This window comes from Echinops telfairi, unplaced genomic scaffold, assembly GCF_000313985.2.
Source record: "Echinops telfairi isolate 266 unplaced genomic scaffold, ASM31398v2 ScPeMD7_7458;HRSCAF=8496, whole genome shotgun sequence".
Classification (NCBI taxonomy): domain Eukaryota; kingdom Metazoa; phylum Chordata; class Mammalia; order Afrosoricida; family Tenrecidae; genus Echinops; species Echinops telfairi.
Genome location: NW_022111358.1, coordinates 28,876,937 through 28,891,117, shown reverse-complemented (window position 1 = coordinate 28,891,117; position 14,181 = coordinate 28,876,937). Strand labels below are relative to the sequence as shown.

General features: G+C 45.5%; 1 protein-coding gene across 1 annotated transcript; it reads left to right on the top strand.

Moving 5' to 3' along the window:
* Window positions 1-10,896: 10,896 nt before the first annotated feature.
* Window positions 10,897-13,402, top strand: KRTAP29-1 (keratin associated like protein 29-1). The gene is made up of 2 exons (XM_013005793.2): window positions 10,897-10,942; window positions 12,300-13,402. Exons 1-2 carry the CDS (start codon window positions 10,897-10,899, stop codon window positions 13,400-13,402), a joined length of 1,149 nt encoding a protein of 382 aa, XP_012861247.2.
* The last annotated feature ends 779 nt before the right edge of the window (window positions 13,403-14,181 follow it).

Sequence of the window (14,181 nt, the reverse complement as noted above, 5' to 3'; positions counted from 1 at the left end):
TTGGTATTGCTACTCCCATTTCTGTTCCTGAGGAGTTTGTCTGACCCGGATTCTCTGTGTCATGAGTTCTTATCTGTACCAGTGTACATGTTCCGGCTAGCCAGAACTGAAAGGCAGGACTGAGGTCATGATAGTGGTGGGTAGGGTGAGGAAGTCTCCAAGAACCAGAGGAATCTTATGTGTTTCATTGGTGCTATACTGAGCCCTGGTTGACTTATCCCATTCTTGTGACCCTTCTGAGAGGGGATGTCCTATTGTCTACAGATGGGTTTTAGGTCTCTGCTCTGATTCCCCTCATTCTCAACAATATATATGTTTTTGGTTTGGTTTTGGGTCTTCTGATGCCTGTTCCTTGATCCTGTTGACACTTCATGATCACACAGGTTGGTGAGCTTCTTCCATGTGGGCGTACAGCTTCCCTGCTAGATGGCCGCTTGTTTAACTTCAAGACGTTAAAACCCCGACGCTATATCTTTTGATTGCTTGGCATCATCAGCTTTCTTCACCACATTTGTTTATGCCCCCATTTGGTCTTCAGTGATCGTGTCTGAAGGGACAGAATGCCAGGTGGTTAGAATAAAGTGTTCTTGCATTGAGAGGGGGCTTGAGCAGAGGCCCAAAGTCCGTCCACGTCCTCAATGTATTACCATATAAATATATGTACATAGGCCAATACCTCTATTTTTATGAATTGATAGATTTACATATGTACACACCTAGGTTTATACCTCTATCCATAGTTTTTCTTCCTAGATTTTCCTGTTTCCTTTTACCTTCCTCACCATCATGCTCGCCCTTCTTCTGCCTCATAGTAATTCCTCTCAGCTACATTGCGGCTGCTCTAGCACCCTCAGAATCTCTCCATCATCCTTGTTGTTGATTTTAATTCCCTAGTTGTTCCCCTGTCTATGGTGTTCTTTTCTGACCACTCCCTTCCATCGCCTTCCCCGGATCCCCCAAGTCCCTCTGGAACCACTAGTCCTGTTGCTTTCTCCCCGGGCTTGCTTCCCATGCCTGTCTTATATAGATCGGCAAACAATGCTAACGAAGACACAACAAAAAGAAAACAACAGAATGAATAAAAAGAGAGAAAGCAATACCCCAAACAAACCGAAAAAGCATACGTAATTCCAGGTCTGTCCATTGACCTTTAATGACTCTCTCCCCACTGGTCCTGGAGGTTCTAGGAACTGCCCGTCCTACCCTGAAATCTATGTGGGGGGCTCCTCAGGGGCTTTGTGGCTTTGCTTTGATCCCGTTGTTGATCTGTTATGTTCCCTTCTTGGTTCACTCCCCTGTGGGGCAGGGACCAGACTGGACTCACTCCCCAGCGTGTGTCCCCGGGTTGTCCTCTGTTGTGGTGTGCTCCAGCAAAGGGACATCATGTCTTGAGCTGTTGTTGGCCCAACGGTGCTCTCTGTGCCTTAGCAGCTCCGTGCAGGGACGTCGTCCTCAGGACTTGATGTGGCAGTGGGGTCTAGCCCCGCACTCTCCTTTTCCTTCTTGGTTTACTTCTGTGTGAATGTGGTAGGCCAGCCCCTCTCCCCAACCTGTAGGTTGAGTGTTGTCCTCTGTAGCACATACGTCTAGGGAGGGGGTCAGTTGGACTCTGACTGGGGCCAGCCTTGTAGGCCTCTCTGTTCATGAGTTGCTCCATGTGGTTACATTGCCCTCAAGGTTTGGTGTGCCATGGTGGGGTCTGCCCTCACACTCCCATTTCTGTGGAGACATAAACAATACCCTCCCCCTGGGTAGATTATTACCCTGCTCCCCCAGTGCCATTGTCTCCCTCTTTTTTTCCCATTCTCCTCCCCTTTCCCCTTCTTTGTGTTGGATGACATGCACATCCTTGGGTTTGGTCTGTCCCCCACCCGATTGCCTGTACCTTAACCCATATCGTGTGAGATAAGTGGCTTTTTTTCTATACTTACTGTGCTGATGTTGGTCTTCTGACCCCTGTGAGTTGGCAAGGATTTTCTGCAGGGTTGGGTGTCTTATGGCATATTTTTTTAGTTTTTCCTTCTCTGGGAAGACTCTTACCTCACAGTCTATCTTGATAGATAGTTTGGCAGGGTAGAGGATTCACGGCTTGGCATTTCTTCTTTCAGCTTTCAGAAGCTGTTACTCCAGTCTCTCCTCCTCCTCATGGTATCTGCTGATAGGTCTGAGTATATTCTTACCTGAACACCATTGCATGTGACCACCTTTTACCTCTGGTTGATTTAAAAATTTTCACTTTTTCCTCGAAGTTGGATAATTTAACTATTATGTGCCTCAGTGAGTTCTTCCTGGGGTTTAGTCTAATTGGAGTCCTCTCTGCTTCCTGGATGAATGTCTGATTCTCATTCATTAAGGTGGGAAAGTTTGCTTCCAGAATTCCCGTGTTAATTTAGCTGTTGACTTCATTGTGTCTTGCTCTTGTGGACCAATTATTCGAACATTGTTCCTATTCATCGCATCTGTTATTGTTCTCAGGCTTTCCTCTGCCTTTGATTATTTTGTTTGGCTGTCTTTCCCATTTGTTGAAGTCTGCCTGATTGTCCTTGTGATTGCTGGTCTGATTCTCCTCATCTGTTGGTGAGGTCTTGTCTAGTGTTTTCCTTCTGTTGCCTCATCCATTAGTTCTTGTACTTCCCTTTGGTGTGTGGACTTCATCCTCTCTATTGTTGACTTTATCTCCTCTGTCATTACGTCCTCATTCTACGTTGCTTCCCTCATATCCTGTCTTGCACCAAGCTGCATTCTGAAGACTTCTTTTTGTGGCAGACCAGCATCTGCTTCTTCTATGAGCGTTGTTAGGCTTAGGACTTCCTCTCTTCTTGCATTTTGCTTTTCTTGTTTCCTTGTTGAGGGTGTTGAAGTATGTTGCTGTCTAAGTGTCGTTTTGGAAGAACTCACCACCATGATCCCAGGAGACCGAGGGGCCCTGAGATCTTTCTCTGTGCGATGGCAAGAGTGGTTTTGGAGACTGTGTGTGGTCTACTATGATGGTGGGTCAGACTGCTGTGTAGGTGAGGTGCTGCAGTGACTCAGTTCCTGGCAGCAGTGGGGGGGGGGCTTGGAGAGTTGGGCTGTGGTCGGGGACTATAGGTATGCCACCCTGCTGGGTTAGGGAGGGGCTGCAGCGTGAGCATGGGCCTGATCTGGATGGTTTAGTCACAATCTGCAGTCTTTTAAAGACTCTCTGTGGAACCCAAAATAATAATAATTTATAAATTATCAAAGGTTCCTGAGGGAAGGAGGGTGGGGGAAAGAGGGGGAAAATGAGGAGCTGATACTAAGGGCTCAAGTAGAAAGCAAATGTTTTAAGAATGATGATGGCGACAAATGTACTAATGCGCTTGACACAATGGATGGATGTATGGATTGTGATAAGAGTTGTATGAGCCTCCAATACGATGATTTTTAAAAAATTGGTAGAGCCAGTTTTTGTCTTGGGTTGTGGTTTTCAGCACCGGTTGGCTTTTCCTGTTAATTTATGTTAAAATCCTAGGCTGTGCTTTGTGGATTAGAGTTCCTCCTGTCTTGTTATGTTAATGCTGTGCTAATGGGCCAGGTTACATTCAAAGTCACACAGCCTGGAACTGAAAGCATTTTTTAAGGCCACCCCCCACCCCCTTTTTATAGTGAGCTTGTGGAATGTTCTGGTATCAGGGCTATGGCCTGCTGACCCTCAGGGAAGGGGGAACAGATTAGCCAAATGGGTTTGGGGCCGACTGGATCCAAATTCTCCCCCAGCTGCACTCCTGTGTCACTCCCAGCTCTCTCCTCACAGCTCTGCAGGCTGTGCTCCATGGAGCTGTGTTCTGTCATGGGTAAATATCCTAGGGTTTCTGCAATAGCTGAAAATTAGTGTCTAATTATCTATCGTTACCCATGCTGGTAGGCTCGGAGCTGGGGCAGGGGGAAAGGGGATAGCTGATGTAGTCACTCTGTTCCTGGCTGGAGAAGGAAGATGCCAAGCCTGAGAATGTAGGAGCGGGGCGGATACCAAAGAAGTCTGTGGCTAGTTCTCAGAGGATCTCCGAGTACCTGGAATTATGTCCACCTTTAGACAGCAGCCTGGGGAAATTACTGCACACTGCAGGTCTCAAATCTTGGGCACAGCAAGGGGTGACAGATACCGTCCTACTGGACCTGGCTTGGGATTAGTGGAGCTCTTAGGCAGACGCGGTGAATTGAGAGTGTTTCATTAAGCTCTCAAATCTCTCTGTGGGTGAAAATCTCAGGGGGGCTCTGAACCAGACCCTAGCACACCGAATCTATTTTTAGCACCTGGCCTTCCAATATTGGTCTCCTTACCTCTTAATTTTCTGATCTCACGACAGGAGCACCAAGCAAGTGATTCTTCTACCTGGTTACCATCTTGACTCCTCCTCCTCTCAGATGTACTTTAGCTATTCTGTTGACAGAGCAAATTTCAGGGTCCCTTCTGACATTTAGTTAGGTTTTTTATTTCTTTAAAAGGGTCTTTTAAATGACCCTTTTCTTTCTTGATGTTTTGATGTTCTTGATAGCATCTCTTGACTCATCTGGTCTTTCGTCACTAATATTCAAAGCCTCAAATTTCTTACTGAGAAGATCTCTAAATTCAAATGGGACACATGCATGATTGTATTTTGGCCCCCGTGGACTTCTTTTAAGCAATTTATGATCTTGACTCCACAGTTGGCTCTTGGCCTTCTCTGGACGGATGATATTGGTCTTCTCCATGGTTCCTTTCTTGTATGTCAGTTTATCATACTGACAGCTTGTGTGTTGCCATGATGCTGGTGTGTGGCGACTTGTGTGTTGTCATGATGCTGGTGGTGGCTTGTGTGTTGTTATGATGTTGGTGGTAGCTTGTGTGTGGCTATGATTCTGGAAGCTATGTTATGGGTATTTCAAATGGCAGCAGGGTCACCCAAATTGAACCGATTTTAGCAGATATTCCAGACTAAGATCAGACTATGAAGAAGAAATAGGCTATCCACAGCCGAGGAGTTACCCACTGAAAACCTTATGGACAGAATCGAAACATTGTCAGATACTAAAAACGTAATCAATACCACTACTATTCTAATTTATGCACCAATCACCAAAACTAGTAATGAAGAAATCAAAGAATTCTATTACTATGAAACTGATTAGTGCAACCAAGACGCATTGATCATTACTGGCCATTGTAATGCAAAATTTGGAAACAAAACAGATGGAACACTAGTTGGAAATATGGTCTTGGTTTTAGAAATGAAGCTAGAGATCGCATAATGGAATTTTGCAGGACCAACAGCGTGTTCGTAGCAAATACTTTTTTCAACAACACAAAAGGTGACTATTACATGGGTTTCTCCAGACAGAATATACAGAAATAAAATTGATACCATCTGTGGGAAGAAATGCTGGAGATGCTCAATATCAGTTGAGAAAAACAGGCCAGGGTCTGACTGTGGAACCTACCATCAATTGCTCACGTGTAAGTTCAGGTTGAAGTTGGAGAAAATTAAAACAAGCCCACAAGAGCCAAAATATAACCCAAATGTTGAGAATATCTCAAGAACAGATTTGCTGCATTGAACACTAATTACAGAAGACTTGATCGGTGGTGAAATGACATCAAGAACATCATTCATGAAGAAAGGAAAAGACTATTTAAAAGACAGGTAATAAAGAAGAGATCAGCATGGATGTCAGAAGAGACTCTGAAGCTTGCTTTTAATTATAGAGCAACTAAGTCACATGGAAGAAATGATGAAATCAGAGGGTGAACAGAAAATCCTAAAGGGCAGCTGGAGAAGACAAAGTAAAATAATGTAAGGAAATATGTAAAGACCTAGAGTTAGAAAGTCAAAAAGTAAGGATAGACTCGGCATATCTTAAACTGAAAGAGCTAAAGAAAAAAAGTCAAGCCTTGAGTTGTAATATTGGAAGGTTCTATGGGCAAAACTTTGAAGGATGCAGGAAGCATCAAAAGATGAAAAGAATACAGTCAATATTGTATCAAAAAGAGCTAGTTGATATTCAGCCATTTCAAGAGGTAGCATATGAGTAAGAATCAATGGTACAAGGAAGATGTTTAAGCCGCACTTAAAGTAGTAGCCACAAACAAGGCTCCAGGCATTAATGGGATACCAATAGAAATGTTTCAACAAGCCGATGAAGCACTGAAGCTCTCGCTGATCTATGCCAGGAAATTTGGAAGACAGCTACTTGGCCAAGTGACTGGAAAAGATTATGTTTGTGGCAGTTACATAATCTCCTGTCAACCTGAGTGAACGGTTGGAGTCTAGCCTATCAATCAGGTCATAGCCAATGAGGCCTCTGTGTGGGCAGGACCTTCTCCTGAGAATTCTGGGAACTCATGTCTTCCTCCCTGGAGGCAGGACACACTCTCTCTGCCTTCCCCTTTCCTGCTGTTGAGACACTCAGAGAACTGGAGGAGCCCCATGTGGAGACCTGTGCCAATGCTGAGATGCTTCCACTGCCACTTGGATCCACAAGACTTTCTACCCACCAGCCTATGATCTTCCTGCATTCGGGACCACTGCATGTGCTGCGTGTCCAAAGAGGAATTTATGGACCAATATCAGACATATGGGCTACTATTGGACTTAGGACTTGGTCTGGACTGGACTGGGATGTTTTCTTAATGTACAATTACTCTTAGATATGCAACTCTCTCTCACACACATATGAGTGTCAATAACTTTGTTTCTGTAGTTGACCCAGACTAACACAATCTTTGTACCCATTTCAAAGGAAAGTGACCCAATTGAATACACAGATTATAGAACAATATCATTAATATTACGTGCAAGTATAATTTTGCTGAAGTTCATTTTTGCTGAGGGACTTGAGGCATCTGCTGATGACGATGAAGGATACAACTCAATGTAAAGAAAACCAGAATCCTCACAACTGGACAAATAGGTGACATCAAGATAAATGGAAAAAAGGTTGACGTTGTCAAGGATTTTATCTTGTTTGGATCCACAATCAATGCTCATGGAAGCAACAGCCAAGAGATCAAAGGGCAAATTGCATTGGGTCAATCTGCTGCACAAGACCTCTTTAAAGTGTTGAAAGCAAGGCTATTACTTTGAGGACTAAGTTGCTCCTGACCCAAGCCATGGTCTTTTCAGTCACCTCATGTGCATGTGAAAGTTGGATATTAAATAAGGAAGACTGAAGAATTGATGTATTTGAATTATGGTACAGGTGAGAAATATTGAGAGCAAAAATAGGAGGACCTCAACCAGATGGATTGGCACAGTGACTGCATCAAGGGGCTCAAACATGAGAACAATTTTGAAGATGGCACAGTACCAGGCAGTGTTTCATTCTGTTGTACAGAGTCACTAAGAGTTGGAACTGAATTGATGGCACCTAACGATAGGAATAAAAACAAAGCAAACAAACAAACAAAAACCAATAGGAATAGCATGGTTTCTTAATGCAGATATCGCCAATTTGATTCTTGTGCATTTCATAGGGTGAGGTCCACATGTATTGGTGCCATATAAGTTATTGAAAAAAGCATTTGTGATGAAGAAATCATCGAACTTGCAGAATTCTATCATGTTTGTTTCTATCACCAAGGCCATATTTCCAAATACTGATCCTTTCTTTGTTTCCAACTGCAGCATCCCACTTGCCCATAATTATCAATGCATCTTACATGTGGTCAATTTCAGACTGGAGAAGGTGTTAGAATTTTTCAAATTCTTCGTCATTGACTTTCGTGGTTGAAGTGTAAATTGAGTGGTAGTTGTATGAACTAGTCTTCCTTGTCAGTTTATCGATATTATCCTATTACAGACAGCATTACTTTTCAAGGTAGATAGACCCTGAAATGTTCTTTATGATGATGAATGTGATACCCTTCGTTTTGAATGGTCATTCCTGGCATAGGAGACCATATGATTGTCTGATGCAAAGTGCCTCATAGCAGTCCATTCCAGCCCACTAATGCCTTAGACATCAATCTTTATGCATTTCATTTTATTTTTGATGTCTTTTAGTTCTCTCAGACTCATACTTGCTTAGATTCATATTTCACATTCTGATTATAAATGAGTGGTTGCAGCTGTTTCTTTTCATTTTGAGGCATGCCCACCCCATCAGCAAATAAAAGTCCTTAAAGCTTTGCTCCACCTACATCCATCCATGGAAGATGTTGACTCTACGTTGGGAAGGCAATTCTCTCTCTCTTTTTTTAAAAAATCATTTTATTGGGAGCTCATACAACTCTTATCACAATCCGTACATACATCAATTGTATAAAGCCCATTTGTACATTCGTTACCCTCATCATTCTCAAAACATTTGCTCTCCATGTAAGTCCTTGGCATCAGCTCCTCATTTTTCCCACTCCCTCCCTACTTCCTCTCTCGATGAACCCTTGATAATTTATAAATTATTATTATTTTGTCATATCTTACACTACCCAATGTCTCCCTCCACTTACTTTTCCTTTGTCTGTCCCCCAGAGAAGGGGTTATATTAGATCTTTGTAATTGGTTCCCCCTTTCCACCCACCCTCCCTTTACCCTCCCGATATCACCACTCTCACCACTGGTCCTGAAGGGATCATCTGCCCTGGATTCCCTGTGTTTCCAGTTCCTATCTGTACCAGTGTACATCCTCTGGTCTAGCCAGATTTGTAAGGTAGAATTGGGATCATGATAGTGGGTGCAGCGGAAGCATTTAGGAACTAGAGGAAAGTTGTATGTTTCATCGTTACTACACTTCACCCTGACTGGCTTGTCTCCTCCTCACGACCATTCCGTAAGGGGATGTCCAATTGCCTATAGATGGGCTTTGGGTCCCCACTCCGCACATCCCCTCATTCACAATGATATGATTTTTTGTTCTTTGATGCCTGATACCTGATCCCATTGACACCTCATGATCACACAGGCTGGTGTGCTTCTTCCATGTAGGCTTTGTTGCTTCTGAACTAGATATCTGCTTGTTTACCTTTAAGCATGTAAGACACCAGACTTTATATCTTTTGATAGCCGGGCACCATCAGCTTTCTCCACCACATTTGCTTATGCACCCGCTTTGTCTTCAGCTATCATATCGGGGAGGTGAGCACACAATGATATGGATTTTTGTTCTTTGATGCCTGATAACTGATCCCTTCAGCACATGATCACACAGGCTGGTGTGCTTCTTCCATGTGGTCTCTGTTGCTTTTGAGCTAGATGGCCGCTTGTTTACCTTCAAGTCTTTAAGACCCTAGATGCTATATCTTTTGGCAGCTGCACTCCATCAGCTTTCTTCACCACATTTGCTTATGCACCCACTTTGTCTTCAGCGATCGCGTTGGGAAGGTGAGCATGATGGAATGCCAGTTTAATAGAACAAAGCATTCTTGCATTGAGGGAATACTTGAGTGGAGGCCCAATGTCCATCTGCTACCTTAATACTAAATCTGTAAATATATTCACATAAATCTATCCCGATCCTCATATATAAATATATTTACATATGTGCATGCATTTATGTAGATCTCTATAAATGCCCTTTGAGGAAGGCAATTCTTTACCACTCATATTTTAAGTGCCTTTCACCTGAACAGTTTGTCTTCTGGCATGATATCTGACAATTCATCAGGTTATCATTGATGAATCCCTCAGCAACAGACAGCTTATTCCTTCTTCCTGTTCTGTTCTTTGTCTAGAAGCTCTGTTGACTTGGGTGACCCTGCTAGTGGCATTGCTTCCAGCATCACAGCAACACCTAACCCACCACCGTCAAACAAATTGATGAGTGGTGACACTTCATGACATGCAAATCACTAAAACCCATTCTGTCCAAAGTCTGTTATTTTTTTTAAAGAAATGCATTACTCTATTTTTTTTAATATGGTCACAGTAGCCCTCAGTGGTATACTAGGTTTCTTCAGTGCTTTGAACCACAGAAAAAATGGATGTTCTTTATTGAGAGGTTTCTTTAATAAGAAAGAAAACATGAGGACCACCTGTGAACAGTTTACTCACTTCAACAATCAACTGCTTGAGACCAAGTGGTCAACACTTACCCCAAAGCCGAGGAGGGAAGGCAAGAAGGGAAAGGGAAGCTGGATCAGTGGAAACAGAACAAACAGAGTGGAAATAATGAGCATGCAGACACATTGTGAAAATTATAAGTAAAGTCACAAGACAATTAGTGGAAAATTGTCCAATTCTGAACCCTATTTGTCAGGTAAACTTTCACCCCAAACATGATACAATACTAAAAAGGAAGAAGAAAAGGAAGGAGAAGGAGGAGGAGGAGAAAGGGAACAAGAGCAAGATCATTCTGAGAAAACTGTATGTAAAAATGAATTGTCTTGAAACAATGAAAGTGGCGGATGCAGACATAGGCTATCGGCACCTTTTCTAGATCGAAGCCAACATGATTTCTCGAATGCATTCACATTTCCATTTTGATCGCCCTCTTGGTAAGTTTGCAGTATTCCGCCCCTGAGTTGGAGAGAGCTTCCTAACGGGGATAAAAAGAATAAGACAGAAAGCAGGCCTTGTGAAGGTTTCAAACTAGACGGAGAGAAGACGGAGGGAGGGTCAAAGAGTGATGTGACATGACCAAGAATCACTGGGAGAGCAGGTTAGAGCCAGGGGGGAGGGTGTATGAGGCATTGCTCCCATTGAAAAGCGTTCTTTTCTTTGAAATGCAGGCGAGGATGAGGGCAGGCAGAAAACACTGGGTAGCTGTTGTTGTGCACAGCACCTTTCTGATCCATTTTAGCATTTTTAAATAATTGGTATGACACCGATAAGAACAAAAATCATCTGAGCAACATAGCACTGTAGATGATGACGTCTCCATACAGGGAAACTAAACATGCCCACATCAGCCGTGTATGGCTCCCAATGCCATTATCTTTCTACTTCCTCCTGGACTCCTGGCATGAACCAGGCCAGCGTGGGCAGATACAAGGTGCGGAAGCTGATGAGTAATGCAGAGCTCGGACAAGCCCAGAAGAAGGGGAGACGGACAGAAAACGTGCCCCCACTCTCTCATGCGCCCCTCCACAGAGGCGGGGACTTAATCCTGGAGTCACTTGGCTGGGATGCCTTCTCTCACTTACGGTTGCTGTGTTTCCATGCTGATAGAGTTCATATGCTGTGGACTCCAGGCCAAAGTGAAGCGAAGCCCACCGGACCAAACCAGACCAGACAAACTCCAAGCAAGCCCCCTGCAATTGAGTGGATTCCAGCTCATAGCGACCCTGTGCAGTTCCTGAGATGGTATAATTCTCCATGGGGGCAGACAGCCTCGCTTTCAAGCCTGGCCAATCAGTTCCCTGCACGTCTGTCCCCTGCTAGCCGTCAACGTGCATGTTCAAATTCTCAACATCAAAGGCTTTTCTTGGGATGTATTGGTAAGCAAAGGTACTTATGCCAGCTTGTTCCCGGGGATGGTCAAAGTCACTAGTGACAGATGATACCAGTGTTGTGTCTAGGCAGCTTGCCTGCGAGCCAGTGTGTTTCTGTATAAATCTCAGGCTTCAAACACTACATTAGAACTCCCCTGTCCAATGTCAACAGGCCTAATAGGTGGGTAAGATCAGAGCCTTGGGGGCTAGGTAAACCTAGATTTGAATCTTTTTTCCACTCCACAACTCACACAACTTTGGCAACATGGCTTAAAGTCTCTGAATCAGTTTTGCCACTTCCACCACAGGGGTGACTGTGCTTACTCCCCAAGGTTATTGGGAGGAGCCAATGACAAGGGCTTGGTAAATAAACGGAAGCCATCATTAGTGCTATTATTAGTAGACAAGTTTCAGGAAAGCCAAAGAGGAAGTTTCCAGAAAGAGATGGAACCCTTTAATTGCCCTCAGGGCTCACTACCTAATAGTCCATTCCCCATCTCTGACACTCTGCCCCAAGTGGGTCAGCGCTTCATTTCCTGATTGTCTGAATGAGGCCCAGCTGCATTCTTGGAGGAAGAGCGGGGCAGCCTGGGCTTGGCTGAGGCCTCTTGATGGGAGGGTAGTGCAAGGAAAGGGCTGCTTTAGCGAGGCGGGGGAACAACCTGTAAAAAAGAGAGCTCATTCCACAGCAGGACCCGCACCAATGAATCCAAATTAAGCAAAGAAAACTCCCAACTCAACAGGCAAGCTCTTCAAGTGGGGCATCTCCCGGGCACCCGAAGCTTGCTAATCAAATGTTTCTATGTCAGTGAGTATCAACAATAACAGAGAAAGGTGTGATTTGGTTGGCCAACACCCACCGCGAAGGCCTATAAAAGCCCCTATGGACGAGATGTCTTTCGAACACAAGTCGACCGAGCTTGTAGCTCTTCAGGAAGGCGAGAGAGCATCAGCATCGTGGTGGACACTTGTCCTGGAAGCACCATGTCCATCCCAGCTGTGCCCACTATCTCCATATGTCCAAACAGTGACAGCTTCCGGAAATCCATTTGCTTGCCCAGTTCCTGCCAGAGCAGGACATGGCAACTAGTCACCTGTCAAGAAAACCGTCAGCCATCCAGCACTGTCCCAAGTGACTGTGTACCTGCTTCTTGCCGAACGACCTGCCTTCCATCAACTTCTAGTGTGGGTTTTGCCTGCCAACCCCTTTGCTCTTTCCACAAAGCCTGCTGTGAATCTGGCCCGGCTCAGTCCACTTGTTTGGCTAACTCCTGTCAGCCACCCTGCTCGGAATCTGCTGGATGTCAGATCAAGGGTGGTGGTGCCAGCCTCTGCCAACAAGGTTCCTGCCAGGAACCTGTTTGTGTATCCAGATCCCACCAAGAAGCTTGCCACCAATCAGTCTGCTTTGACACAAGATCCTGCCATCCCTCCTGCCCTGAGGTAACTCCCTGTCCTGAAACATCATGCCCGCCCACCATCTGTGTGTCTGACCCATGCCAACCCTCTTGCTGTCAAGCAAGTTCGTGTCGGCCCATTGGTTGTGAAAGCCAGCCTTGCACCACTTATTACCAACCTGTCTGCTACATGTCTAAGCCTTGTCCATCGGTTTCCGGCATGTGTGTTCGCTGCCAGCCATCGATGTACGTGTTCAATCCTTGCAGTCCTCTTTGCTGGGTGCCTTCCTCCTGGCACCTGCTTCCCTGCCAACCAGCGCCTCGCCCATCTTTTATCTGTCAGCCAGTGGCTAACTGTCAGCTCCCTTGTTCTGTAAAGAACCCTTGTAAATCCGTTCCCGGTGGCACCAGGCTTCCTGGCAAATCAAACGGTGGTGGGCCCCCTTCCTGCAACCCCAATGCCTGCAAATCCCCTCCCTGCCAACCAGCTTGCTGCGTGACAGGTTTAGGCAAATCATCCAGCGGTGTCTCCAATGGCTTACCAGCACCTTCGACAAGCTTCTGCAAAGCGAAGGACCGTGTGCCGACTCCCTGCCAACCTGGCCCAGAGTGCAGCTTCCGGAAGGCCACACTTCACTGACGGGGAGCGATGGCACCTCCCATGCGCATCTGCCGGCATCGCATCTGCCGGCATCGACACGTGCACACTGTGCATGTCTGTCTCCTGCCCAGCACAGAGCTGCCCATTTTCCAATTTCCCTCCGAGTCCAACCTCGGGCTCTATCCAGGCGCTCCCGAGGGAACGTGTCCCACCAAGAAGAGACTGCTTCTTAAGCAACATGCCCTTTCGGCAGCAACGGTCAACGCCACAGCTTGCAGCTTGGCGTTGTCAAGTCGTTTCACTTCCGCAAAGCCCGTGTCATCTTTGATGTTGCCCTGTCTGGAAGAAGGCTCCTTGACTGCTGGTGAAAGGGAACCTGGTTACGCATGACAACTAGGACTCCCCCTTCGTGTGTTCTCTGCTCCTTTCAACAGACCCTTACACGGATCTCTTTCAGGTCTCATTTGAAGACTGTCACCCTGGACGCTCTAAGGCCCCCTTTGCCTCACTCTCCATGCGCTCTTGAGAGATGATGTGCAGTTCTCTTTGCTCTCTACCAGTGTCCACCAGGGGTCCTCAGAGTGTACCACTGGGCTGAAGACAGAAGTATGGGAGCGAAGGTTGGTAAGGAATTGAGGACCAATCCAACTGTGTTCCTGCTCACCAGCAAGCAGTCTTTTGCGATGAGGGGTCTCGGTTTCCCCTTCGTGAAGAAATGAGAGAAATGCTGCAGGGAAGCCTGGCTTGAGCTCAACCAGAAGGAGCCCTGGTGTAGCAGCGGTGAAGGGTTTGGCTGTGAATGGAAAGGTCAGCGGTTC

Coding starts and splice junctions, on each gene's coding strand:
- KRTAP29-1 (XM_013005793.2), top strand. CDS start 10,897: ATGAACCAGGCCAGCGTGGGCAGATACAAGGTGCGGAAGCTGATGA. Junction 10,943..12,299: donor CAAGGTGCGGAAGCTGATGA/GTAATGCAGAGC, acceptor GTAGCTCTTCAG/GAAGGCGAGAGAGCATCAGC.